The sequence below is a fragment of the Neopelma chrysocephalum genome, unplaced genomic scaffold (genome assembly GCF_003984885.1).
Source record: "Neopelma chrysocephalum unplaced genomic scaffold, ASM398488v2 Primary Assembly neopelma1_76, whole genome shotgun sequence".
NCBI lineage: Eukaryota > Metazoa > Chordata > Aves > Passeriformes > Pipridae > Neopelma > Neopelma chrysocephalum.
In genome coordinates, this window is record NW_020897737.1 from 11,117,830 (window position 1) to 11,131,496 (window position 13,667).

General features: G+C 41.6%; 1 protein-coding gene across 1 annotated transcript; it reads left to right on the forward strand.

The window, feature by feature from the left end:
- The first annotated feature begins 557 nt into the window (after positions 1–557).
- On the forward strand, positions 558–10,871 carry ATP6AP2 (ATPase H+ transporting accessory protein 2). Its single transcript, XM_027689106.1, has 9 exons — positions 558–671; positions 3,428–3,558; positions 5,784–5,912; positions 7,029–7,124; positions 7,317–7,454; positions 7,783–7,836; positions 8,266–8,415; positions 9,170–9,286; positions 9,801–10,871. The coding sequence occupies exons 1-9, from the start codon at positions 617–619 to the stop codon at positions 9,993–9,995; spliced, it is 1,065 nt and encodes a 354-aa protein (XP_027544907.1). The 5' UTR covers positions 558–616; the 3' UTR covers positions 9,996–10,871.
- Positions 10,872–13,667: the final 2,796 nt, after the last annotated feature.

Sequence of the window (13,667 nt, forward strand, 5' to 3'; positions counted from 1 at the left end):
ACAAGCAACACCCATCTATTCCCATTACAGGCAATGGCGGCTGAGGTGAGACGGGCATGGCTGGGACAGTCACTGTGTGTTTTACTGTAGGTGTTCTCAATAAACTTCAGGGAAGAAGGCACCGAGGGCAGGGACAAGAATAAAGACAAGGGCAGCGACAGGAGCAGGAGCAAGGACGGCGCCAGCCCCTCGCACCCTCACAGCCACAGCCCCTCACAGGTGCGAACAGGGTGGAGCCCGTGGCCTTGCTCTCTGATTGGTGCCAATCACCGCTGCGTCCCGCCCAATCGCACTTCGATTGGTCGAATTAGCTGTCAATCATCCCCGCCTACTTGTCCCTCCTCTCCGAGTTCACGGTGCGGGGAGAAAAATGGTGCAGAGACATCTCGCGATCTGATTGGCCGAGCGGAAACGCCACTCAAGGCGAGACCCCGCCCCCGCTGCACAGCTGACCGCTCAGCCCCGTGACCAGAAGGGGCTGCGATTGGTCAGTTCTGCAGAGTCCCGCCCAGCCGCACGAAATCCCGCCCGTGGATTGGCTGCGGCGGCTGTCCGTCAGCGCGGTGGGCGGGGCGCTGTGTGGTGTCTGTCCGACGGCGCGGCCCGGCGGTGTTTCATGGCGGACATGGCCCTGGGGTTGGCGGCTCTGCTGGCGGCTGCATGTGTGGCTGGTGGGTGGGCGAGACAGCGGGGTCGGGGGAGTGGGGAGGGCCCCTGCGGGGGGAGACTGCGGGAAAGGGGCTGGGCCGCAGCGCTGGCGAAGGGGCGCGGAGAGGGGAGGGGGTTGTCTGTCTGTGTCTGTCTGTGTGTCTGTACCAGGTTCTGGAGCGAGGGGTGGGAGCAGGGGGCTGTCGTCGTGCTGGGGCTCCCTGCCCCACACCCCCTCCCACCCACCTCCAGAGACGCTGCTCGAACACTTCCCTCCCCCTTTCTGGTTTACATTAAATTATAAATAATATAAATTTCTTACATAATTGTATTATTTATAGAAATTTATTATTAAAATTACATATATTTTATATTTTTATATATTGTACACAATACAAATATATAACTATACATAATATGTTTTCTTGTATATAAATTATATACAATAAAATATAATTTACAGGTATTGTATATGAATTATATTACAATCCAGTTTTATAAGATGAGACAAGGGAGATTCGGATGAGATATTAGACAAAAACGTTTTCATTGTTAGGGTGGTCAGTCATTGGAATAGGTCACCCAGGGAGGTGGTGGAGTCACCATCCGTGGAGTTGTTCCAGAGGCTCTGGATGTGGTGCTGGGTGATGTGGTGTCGTGGTTTAGGGGTTACAGTGACAGTGCTGGGTGGATGATTGGACTGGGTCATCTTAGAGGTCTTGATCCAACCTTGATTCTGTGATAAACACACCTTGTTTTGTTGCTTTGTGTGAATTTTCATGTTTTGCTGAGCCGCTTTCGTGGTCACTACAGGGTTCCTGTCGCCTGCTGTGAGTTGGGCTTGTGATTACACTTCAAGGCCCTGTAAATAGTTTTCACTCAATATTTCTTAGTTCTCCAGGTTCACAAAGGCTTTTGAGAGCTTGAGGTACAATTTCGGCAGGGTAGGAATTTGGTTAAGTATTCCATGGGCAATTATAGGGAATCTGCTTGTGTTCTCATTTTCAAATTCAGTTTTAATCATTGAAATCTTGAACAAGTCTAGCGAGGGAAATTTAAGTATTTTTACCCACCTGAGCAGTCTAGCCCCAAGTAAGCCAATTTTGTCCTGCATAACTTGTGACTGTCTTATGGCCTTGTGGAGAGCAACATGTGAAATCCTACAGATTTGTAGCCGTTTTGTAAATTCCTTCCTAAAGAAATTGGTATGGAAATATTTCTGCCCTTCAAAATTGTAATTAATTTTAGTTACCATTAAAATTGGCAGCAGGGCATCCAGTGAACGCATCAATTTAAATCAAAAAGTGCTTAAATTTCCTTCACATATGTTGCTTGGTTTGGCCTGTTTGCTTCCTTTTGCCACCCTTCCCCAGCCTGCACAGCAGTACTTTGTCCTTTACTGTGTTTATCATAACACAGCTCAGATTTACTGTCAGCATTTGTATGCATGATCATGACCCAGGCTTTAAAACAGCATCTTCAAGGTCACTTTAGTTAAATTTAATGTTAGGGAGGATTTTAGCTGCGCAGCACATCGTTTTGCTCTTGCATTATTTTTGTAAATAGCTTTTAGATTTGTAGATGCCTGGGAAAACTATTGTATATTGCTGCTTGGGTTGGTAACCAATTTTCAGTGATCATATGACTAAATAGCTTTATTTTCTTCAGACAGTTATTCATATAATTTTGAAGTATGCAGTCAGACACATTTTATGATTAGAACTTCAGCTTAGAGGCCTGTGAATATTTATTATATAACTTTTATATTATTTTTATATTAATTTATATTTATATCTTGTGTCAGATCAGTTTTCTGTTGGAAACCTTCTCAGATTGGTCATTGAGGAGCATATGCCTGAAATTTTGACTGTGTGTGTCATTGCTTATATACACCAAATAAGTTTTAAAATTTATTCATACAAATTTATTCACGCAGTATTGCAGCTATGCTTGAACGACTTTAAAGGAGGAAGCCAGGTTGAAACAAGCCCATGTTTTACACCTATGGAGTCCTTCCTGACTTTATTAAGCAGTCAATTACTCTCACCATAAAACAGTTTGAAAATATCCTTTTAGTCAACTCTGCTATTTGAGGTAATGGGGGAGAGAGTGAAGGGGGATCCCAGATCAGTGAAAACCCAACATGAGAAGTACTGCAGGCTGGGGCTTCACACAGATCCAGCACTGCATCCAGGGGAAGAAAAGCATCTCACAGTGTCATGTGGTGGAGGGGGCAGAGCAGGGACACAGGAGCTGTTCTGCAGGATCCAGGTTGTCCTGGCAGTGCTCAGTTTAATCCAGCCCTGACAGACTCCGCTGGACTTCCTGGCTCTGGGCGCAGTGGCTCAGGCTGTTGTCTGCAGGAACAGAGGCGTTATGCCAAGCAGTCCTGGAAGCAAACAGGGCTGTGTTGGTGCACCGTGAGCTGAACAGGATTTTGGAGTCTGCCTGGTTCCACTGAGAGTTTGCTTTAGCAGGTCTCAACTGTAGCACTGCTTGCAGCTGGTTAGTGAGTACATAGAACTGTGCTGTGCTGTTGCCTGAATAATGGTCCTGCTTCTGTTAATATGGATTTGTTTGTCCTTAGTCACTGCTGTATAGAAACCTTATTTTGTATTCCAGAGCACCAAAACGAGGGGTTCTCATTCCTTGTTTTACACAAAGTGATAGGCGTGAGAGGGGGAAGAAGGAATGAAAGAAAGCTCTAATATCCCTTTTTCCATGTTATGTAAGGGAAAGATTGCAAGAACTCTGACAGCTTCTTGTGTTTGTTTTTCAGGTGTCTGTGGAGATGAATTTAGTATCTTACGATCACCTCAGTCAGTTGTTTTCCGAGATGGAAGTTGGCCCATTCCTGGCGAGCGGATCCCAGATGTCGCTGCATTAACCATGGGCTTCTCTGTTGAAGAAGTACGTTTCAGGTCTTGGTTTTGAAACGCCTCTAAAACTACAGACCTGCTCACTCAACACACAAATCTTCCTGTCATGTGCTGGGATATATAAAATACCCTCCTGTTTGTGTTGGGGAATGCATGACTTGTCCGAGGTGGTTTCCGAGCACAGGGCTGTGTCTGTCATGTGAGCAGGCAGAGGCTGTGCTGGCTGGCCAGTTTGACTCATCAGCCATAGAAGGAAGCCTGCAGAGGCTTTACAGTGCTGTTCCTCACTTCCTCTGAGACCCAGCTGTGTGGTGTATCCCCCCATCCATGGTCACACACAGCCCTGTCACTCTCCACAGGGCTCTGCTCTTGAGTTCTCTGAGGACTGTGAGAAATGCCTTGGCAAGGCAGGCGTTTTGTCAGGTCAGCAAACCTGTCTGCTGAGCAGAGTTAGCAAGAACAAGTAGGCTGGTTATTACTTAAGTAGTAATCCAAATACTTGAAAACATGATTTGTGGTAGTGTTTTCCCACATTAAATGTTTGGATATAGCTTTGGTGATGTTTAAAGTGGGGCACATGACAAGGAGCCCTTGGCTTGATTCCAGTCTTGCCTACTGAATTTTTTGCTGGGCTTCAGCAGGGATGGCTGTTGAAGCAGTACATAAAAGTGTGATACCCAAGCATCTCTAGCAGTGTCTGTGTGCAGCCAGATACTCAAATCTGCAGGCTGGTGTGGGCAGCCAGTTCCCACTTCTTCCAGTCTGCAGCTAGGGAAGAGGTCTGATAAGGCTGGTTTGAATGCAGGTCTGTTTAGCCTGTGTTTTGGAATTTGTCTGAAAATATATTGCTGTCAATTAATCATGGTTTTTTTCGTCATCAAACTAGTAACAAACTCGTACGAGCTGTATGCCTAAGAAGGAAATTTTGATTATTTTATCAAGGAAAAACAATGTATTGAATGGTATTGTGTGTGTTGCATGTAAAGACACCCAGCAAAACAATAGGGTTTGGCCCATTTTGACCACTTGACATTTGGCATACTGGTTATCCAAAGATGTGTCATGGTTATCTTGGAAAAAATTGTTTGAGTACACACCCTGTGCCTTTGCCAAACTTCGGAATTCATTTGCTGTGCTGGGTCCATAGCATCCTTTGGAAATTGTTCTCTATTAGTATTATTTCAAATCCTAGAAGCAAGCAGGGAAGGAAGTGTTTAAATTATTATTCATTTAAGCCCTGAAACTGTAGGTTTTCAGCACTGTCACTAAGGAAGGCAGAGGTCACTATGGGCAGCTTCCAGCCCTGGTATGGAGAATAGTGCAGGGCCCAGGTACTCCTTTTGCAGCTCACATCAAGTCTATGGTCTAGCAGCATAAACTGACAGTGCAGTAGGTACACTGTAGAGAATTTGGAATTCTTACTGCATTACATTGGGAATTCTCAAAACCAGACATTCAATATTCTTCCCTTGTTAAAACCCCTTTTTGTCCCTGATGGTGCTTTAAATGGTTTTTCCTTTTGTTTCTTTGAGGTGATACAGATTAGAATGTTAATGACATTTAATTCTAAAATCCTGTTAAGTTGGTTTTCAAAAAACAAGCAGTTCTGTCGTTTGCACAAAATCTGTTTGAATTTATTCCAAGTAGATGAGTTTGTATTTTGTGCCTGTATAAACCAGCCAGGTGTCCTTCACTGTGCTCTTACTGATTTTCATCACTGTAGTAAGCTACTAAGGAATCTCTTTGTTTCTGTGCAAATTTGTAAATTTTAAATTAGGAAGTTGTTGTTATGATTGACAGCCCTTTCTTTTTATCCCCCTGTTTCTTTCTGGTACTGAGAATACCAAGCTGTTAGTGGTTTAGTGTGCCTAAACCTCTTTCTGTTGTGTTTTGTGAAAGGGTTTAGGTTCGTTTGATTTATTGTTGGGGGGGTTTGTTGTTTTTTTTTTTTAATTCAGCCTTCACTTATTAAATGTGGACTATAATATTTATAATTTAATTATGGGAGATAACTCTTCATATATCCATTACGTATAATGCTTTCTTAGACTGCTATGAAGTTACTGGCAGCTTTTAAATTAAGAATGTCTTCATGGTTGACTTGAGACAGCATTACTCAAGATGAAAGCAGCCTAGTATTAACTTATTCCTGCAGAGAGATATTAACAAGATAGTAAGTTATTGTGCTGTAATACTGGGGGAGGGCTCTTCTTTTTTCCCTTTGAAATGTGATTTTTTAAAATTATTTTGTAATAGGACCTTCCCTGGCCTGGGCTTGCAGTGGGGGATCTGTTTCACAGGCCACGAGCTACTGTGCTGGTGACAGTGAAGGGAGTGGACAAGCTGGCATTGCCTGTGAAAGGGTTTTCTTACCCCATTGAGAATGTGAGTATCCACAGTTGGAACTGTCACAGGATTTCTGTGACTCTTCTGGTCTGATGACAAGTACATGATTCTCTGCTGTAGTCCCGGTTGTTCACTTATTTCTTACTTCACTTGAGGTTCACTTATCCCCTAAAATGATGGATCAGGCTGTGTAGATCAATAATTTGATCAGACTCCTGTACAAGGGGAGAGGCCTTTGAGAGTACCCAGGGCCTCCTATGTTGAGTTCAGTAACTTGTTTGACCAAAGCATGTTCTCCTTGAAAGACATCTAGTTTTATTTAATATGTTTGTACCCAGAGGCAGAGAATCCACTGCTTCTTGTGGTAACTTACTGATTCATAGTCAGAATTACTAAATTTTTTTGCTTCAAGCTGAGTGTGTGATGACATTTTATATGATGTTGATTCTTTGATGTACTGAATCACCCTCCTAGTGGTCTTTTGAGCCTTCCTCAAGTTCTTGACTGTGAAATACAGCACTTTGAGACACCATTCCATTACACTGCATCAAAAAGAAAGCAACAGACAACATAACATTTACCTGCCACTGTCTGTCTTTGCTAACACTCTTCTCAGGCTTGTCACAGCACCACAGTCATTTAGTTTGGAAGTGAACTCATCTAGTCCAACCCACTCAAGCAGGATCAGCCAGAGCTGTGTTCTACACAACCTTTCTGGGCAACCTCTGCTGGCATTTGACCATCCTTGGAGTGAAAAGCTTTGTTCTTGTGTTCAGATAAAATTTCCTGGGTTTAAATTTATGCCTCTTCTGTCATAGGACTTCTTCCAGACACCTTTTAACACGACACAGTAACTTACAAAATATTGGTAACTGTACAGTGCCTGCTCACTTCCCCTTCATAATTACATTGTCTGCTGTAATCCAGTTTGCTGCAGTATTGGATGAGTTCTTCATGTTGAGCTGGTTTTTGTCCAGCATGAACCCACAAACCCTCTTCAAATAATTTGTTTTTAAGGTTAATTAACTGTAGTTAATTCTGCTGCTACCCAACTTGGAAAGCTTTGTTTTGCACCAGTTTACCATGCATAATTATCTCCTTTTAGATCATTAGACCCTGTTTAACCCAAAAATTTAACTGGATTTTGTCTTCCAGGCTGTTCCTTTCAGTCTTGACAGCGTTGCAAATGCTATTCATACTTTGTTCTCTGAGGAAACGCCTGTGGTGTTGCAGCTGGCCCCCAGTGAGGAAGTGAGTATTGCTTCACTTCTGATTCCAGATGTTGTAAATAGTTAAACCTCTTTCCACTTGTGTGGCTGGAGCAAAACCAATTGATATATGAAACTTTGCATTGGAGAGGGTGAGTGTGATTGATTATTAGTCTGTGACTAGAAAAACTGGAAGGGAACCTCTGCTGTCACTAAACAATGGCTGTTCCTGCAGAGGGTGTACATGGTGGGCAAGGCAAACTCCGTGTTTGAGGATCTTTCTGTCACGCTGCGCCAGCTGCGGAACCGCCTGTTCCAGGACAACTCCATTCTCAGCTCCCTTCCCCTCAACTCCCTCAGCAGAAACAATGAGGTAAAAAAACCCCATCAATCAGTGGAAACTTTTATGATTTTTTTTTCTAATATTCTTAGTTAGTTTGTGCTTTTTGCTTCCCCCCCCTTTTTCGTCCCCCTTTCTTTGCCTAGGAGAGCCCACTCTTAATTTTTTCTAATGGAATTCTAGTAATTAAGTTTTAAGGACTTTTTGTAACTTCAGTGAAAGAGTTATTTCCTTCTAGCATGTTCTGATACTGTAGCAGACATGACCTGTTATAAAATACTGAGAGTTGCAAGAAAACAATATTTCCCTGACTTAGATTTCATCAAAGCGAATACCTGTCCCTTTTTGCCTCTTTCCCCAGGTTGACTTGCTTTTTCTGTCAGAACTTCAAGTCCTCCATGATATTGCAAGCCTGGTAAGTTTTTTTGAAACCTTTTCCCCATCTTTAGTCACAAACTTCAGAGATCTTTTATAAAGGTAGGGAAGCTGTAGCCAGCATACTTGGCAACCAGTGATACATATTCTAGTGTGTCATCAGTCGGTTGCATCAGTTTAAAAAATGCATTCTGAAGCAATTTGTGTCAGCCCTGTCACTGCAATTGTGAATGAGAAGCATCTGTGGTGTCTTTTGTATTGTGTGGGAGCAGGGGGAATTCTGAGCTGCTGTTTCTGCATACCCAAAGACATGGGAAGTACTCAATGAAGAATTTGCTGGGGCTTCCTTTGTTTTCTTACTTGAGAAGTACAATGGTAGTTAGGAACATGTTCTTTGTGGAATATGGTTTTTTTTTAAAGTAACCTGTGTATGAATTAATTTCTTTCTGCCCTTAATGGTGTGCCAAAGCTGTCTCGACACAAGCACTTGGCCAAAGATCACTCTCCAGACCTGTATTCTCTGGAACTGTCTGGTTTGGAAGAGGTTGGAAAACGATATGGGGAAGACTCTCAGCAGTTCAAGGATGCTTCTCAAATTCTTGTAGACTCCTTGCAAAAGGTACATTTTTCTACCTAATGAACAAAATTCATGGTAATATTAAGGAAATAATTTTTTATGCTAATGACAAGGGAGTTAGTTTGTTGACTACCTTATGCTTCATTGGTGATGGCTTGACTGATGCTTGGTTTTTAAAATGCAGTTGTTCATTTATAAAATCAAATGTTAACAGTTTGCCTCTGGAAAGTGTTGACATGATTCTACAATGTGTTTAGATATTTTGCATAAAGGAGTAGGGTTGTATTGAAACCGTGTATCAACATGACTCAATATATTTGTTTTTCTTAAATAAATACCTTGCATTTGAAACCACATGTATGTCTCACAAAAACTGGCTCTTGGAAATGTGGAAATGTATAAATCTAAATTTCCAAGCCTTTAAAATAACTGCTGTTCGTCCATCAATGTGCTCAACAAAGTAATTCTTCAACAGGTCTTATGTAATCATCAGTAAAATTTTTAGTAAGCATGATGGAAAAGTGTAAAAACATGAATTTGCTAAGCCAGAAAGCAGGCATAAGCTACAGTCTGTTGAACAATGACTGAGGAGTTTGAAAGAGGCCTTGTAAACCGGGGGAAAGTTCACACTTTCTTAGTGAAATTCTAAAGTAGTGTAGCTATTCTAAAATAGTATAGCTTTCCATGATTATTCCTAAAGCTGACATCTTATGTTTTACTACATCTTGCTAACAAAACTCTACCTTATTCCTGGCTACAGTGTAGGTTTTTAATTAAATAACTTTTGCTTTTCCAGTTTGCAGATGAGATGTTTAATCTGTATGGTGGGAATGCAGTGGTAGAAGTGGTGGCTGTAAAGGAGTTTAATTCCCCCCTGATAAGGAAGAGTCGCTCCATTCTCCAGTCTTCACAGGTAGTAGAGGCACATTTTTCTATATCTCATTTATTAAAACTCATCCAAATTGCATCAGTTCTTCACTTGAGCATAACTTTTTCTCTAAAGACTAAAATACTGACTATGATTTAGCCGTGGGTGCAAAGAGGTCAGCTTACTTACTTGTCTTGATCTTCACTTAATCATAGAGTAACTTAAGTTGAGGAGGGCTCTGGAGGTCATCTAGTCCAACCTGCTGCTCAGAGCAGGACTAATTTAGGAGTTAGATCAGGCTATCCAGCTAAGTTCTCTGAAAACTTCTTCCCTTATGGCTTATTAGAATTTGCATTTCTGCGTTTTCTCCCCAGTGCAGCAGTGCATGCAAGTCCTGCCTCCCAGGTGTGGGAACACATGTTTTCCTTGGCTTGCTGGCAGGACTCCAGACTTAGTCCAGGATGGAGTTGCCCTATTCATGTTGCCTAGACTTTCCAGGAAGTCAGAATGTTTTGTGTGCAAGCTCACTTTGAAGTAATACACGTTTTCTTTATTACAGAGCGAAAAAGAAAATCCATATAACCTTGCCTATCCATATAACTACAACTACTCTGTAATCTTCAACATTATTCTGTGGATGATGATAGGCCTTGCTTTAGCTGTGATAGTTATCTCCTACAACCTCTGGAACATGGATCCTGGGTATGACAGCATTATTTACAGGATGACAAACCAGAAGATAAGAATGGATTGAACCAGACCGTATTTCAGCACAAGATGAGAAGAGTAAGGTCTCCTTCAAAACTGTGTGGAAAACAAATATTCTGACATGGTTAATTGTGGAAGTTTTTTAAAGGTGTATTTATTTCTTAAGTATTTTTTCCCTCTCCAAGACTATTTTAAATGTTAGTAGTAGCACCAGATGGGATTTAGAAATTGAAATCTGCTTGTTTAAAAAAACCAAAACAACAACCCCCGAAATAATTGTCATTAAAGTAACATCATTCCATTTTTTTTTTATTATGTAACATGAGTTTTTGAAAAGCCCTGTACTGCCTGTGACTGTGTGCAAAACAGAGAAATTGAAATTATGATAGCAACATGTTGTTTGAAACTTTTACACTGGACGATTAGAAATTGTAACTAAATTGTTGTGTTGTATATTATGAACCAACTGTAAATGTTTGATGTAAATATTTATAATGGTTATATGTAACTTCAGAGAGGATAGTAAATATTCTTTAGTAAAATACTAAATATAGAAATATTTCTAGAAGACTACAACTCATTTTGATCTCATGTTGATGGCTCAGAGGTGAGCTGTAAAAAGAAGGATCCTTTCCCTAGAACTTCAGTGATTTGGAGGTAAATAACACTGGTGTGGCTGGTCTATACAGTGGAGTCTGTAAATACTGAGGTAGCACCAGTCTGGTCATGGTCTAATGTCACATACCGTTGAAAGTTCCTGTTATGATGGTTCATGTTCCTTCCATTTGTGTTGATGTTGCTGTAAGAAAAAAAACGATTCTTTTTGATGATAAGAGTGGACCAACACTTGATTTAAGTATACCTGGATTATAGTCCTGCTTCAGCCATTCAATAAAGCAAAGAACAGTTGTTCTTGAATGCATTTATTCTTTGTGGCTTCATAGGTGTGACTACTTCTGTTTAGTATTTGTTCAGCTGACTAGAGCAGGTTCCAGCAGCATCCAACGTGTGACAGTGACCCTAAGCCTGTAGCAGTTTAGTTTTAACTGTCCTCCAAAAGAAAGATGATCATGTATGGATTAATTTTCCTAAACCAAATAGTGAGTGTAGTTAAAGGAAGTGGTTGATCTCTGGCTTGAATCTTTTGTAGAACTACCTAGTTTTTAGAAACTCATTTGCTCTTGTGGTCCTCTAATGTGCTTAACTTACCCTACTGTTAGGAAATAGTTGTTCCACTTCCAGGAAAGATCTGCTCATTGAATTACTCTGGGAATTTACTGGGAATGTTTGTCTGAATTGGTGGCCTTGAAGTTGTTCATGTCTCGGAGATCCTGGAGACGAATTCATGTTGAATTGAGCAATGTTCTGCAGATTTGCCCAAGTCCAGGAAGTCCAGTTCAGTATACGTTACAATTATTTGACATTACTTTTAATGGCATTTAAAGTTAATCTGGATGATTTATATCAATAGATAGAAGAGTTGCACTGCCAGTTTCTCTGACAAGAATGTGTGCTCTAATTACTGAGCACTCTCTAATGTGCTGTAGCAGAGCAGTCAAGGGAAGGCTCTCAACCAGGTGTGACAAGTAGGACACAGTGATTATGTGGATGATTATGTTTAGATTTATTGCTAATACAGTATCTAAATATTGCCAGTGCAGTATCTAAATAACAACTCCATCGACTGCAACAATGGATTATATTGCCCTCAGGTAGTGGTCCCTCCTATTGAGTCACAAGCTTCAGAGACACCCCCTTCCCTTGCTTTCTAAACTTCTCTGAGAAGTCTCAGTGGGGCTGGATCTGTGCAGACTCAGATTTGGTCAACAACTTGTGTCTAAAGGGTTACAATGTCAGCAGGATGGCATGTTTACAGGCCTTGGCCTTTCAAAATTCACAATTGCAAAGCAACAAAGCACCTGTGGAGATACTTTAGGATTTTATCTCCCTATTTGACCTTTACTCACCCATCCAAAAGTGAGCGTTCCCTGTCTTTGGGCTGGAGAGTGGGGGAGAGGGCAGCGGGATCCGCTTGGAAGCTGCCTGCAAGATGGGGACACCTTTTGTTCTGTTGGCTCCAGTCTCTCTTTGCAGGCTGATGGGCACAGAAGACAATTGCAAACATCAGAGCTCCCCCATCTCTGGAATGCATGAATTATGCAAGCATCCAGACAGTTCCTCCTGCAGTTCCTACTTGGAGTTCTTACCTTGGGACAAATCACATTGCCCACCCAGAGGCTGCAAGGGAGCAGAGGGTGTGGTGGAGGCAGTACTATGACCTGTCTGTCTTTCCTTGTGCCACACACACTTGCATTGTTTCCATAAGAGTCAAATCCATGGGATGAAGCTGTACAACTGTATCCAAGCAATTACAGCGCAGCTCTGTCATCCCAGTTGATAGGCATGAACCCTAAAGTTTTACATAAACTGTTATGTGGTAGTCCATATGTTGTTTTATGACTGCTTTGAGATCACTTAATGTGGAAGGCAATGCCCCAGAACTTCAGCAGGAATCATGATCTGGGGTAAGAAAGGGGGTAGTAATTAGTGGTAGAATCTTTCCAACTGAACTATACCTTAGAAAAATGATGTATTTGGCAGGAGGAAAGAACAGCCACTGTCAGGTTCTGTTTCAGGAAAGGAGTAAAAAAAAAAGGATAAAACATGTGGCACATCTACCATCTAGTACTGGGACTTCCAGTGCTTTTGCAAGATTAGGCTGTCTGGGCTGTGGGTTCTTCATTTCAAACAATGAAAATTATTCTATAGACTTTTTGGCGAGGACTTACTTCAACTTGTTGAGCTTCTTACTGGTCTGAATTGAACTCATGCATCCCTAGTTTACTTAACTCAAGGTTTGGTCAGATTAATAGTCCACTTCAGATACTGGTGCAGTTTTACAGGGGCAAGTTGTTTTAAAGTCACTGTATAATTAATAAGTCTTTAACAGCTGTATTTTAATCAGTCTGAAGTTGGCAGTATAGAGTTTGTTTAAATGCAGGACCTGCTGTTGAGATGGTCATCCTGTCAGCTCTCTTCCAGCTGCTTCTTTAGGCTTTAATTTTACTTTTTAAAGCCAGTCCTTGACTACTTTGAAGGGCGAATTTGAATTCCCACTTGTCCTGTTAATACCACATTTGTTCATTCTCATGGCTGTAGGCTTCCAGATGGTACTAAAGGTGCTTTTGAGCACTGTCTTGTGTGCTGTGTCTTAAATACAGGTTGCTTCATGCAGCACAAGCTCCTTTTTGAACCATTTTAAGGCCCTGTGCTTTAGCTTGAACTAGGTAAGCCAGACATGTTTTACTGTGCAAAATATTGGTCCATAACTGCCCATCAAACAGGCAATTGCAATCCTGATCACTGAGCCAGGAATAGCCTTGTTGTAGAATTGAGTTAATTAGAATTGAAGTGCTGTCAACACCATGAGACCTGCTCTTGATCGTTCTCTTTGATCATCCCAAGAATTATAAATTTTAAAAATATTTATGGGAGAGGGCAGAAATCACAGATTTTGTGTACAGTGCTACGAGGAAAACTATGAAACTGTCACATGAAGCTCTGTGAAGAAAGGCAACAGTGAGGGAGGGAGGGAAGGCAAGGAAAATACAGCCTGGATTGGGATCCGGTGTGGCCAAAGTGAGAAGGGCAGGAAGGTCATTACAAAATATTAGTCAGCAAGCAGCTTTGAGCCAGGCTGGGAAAGGCTCCATATAGT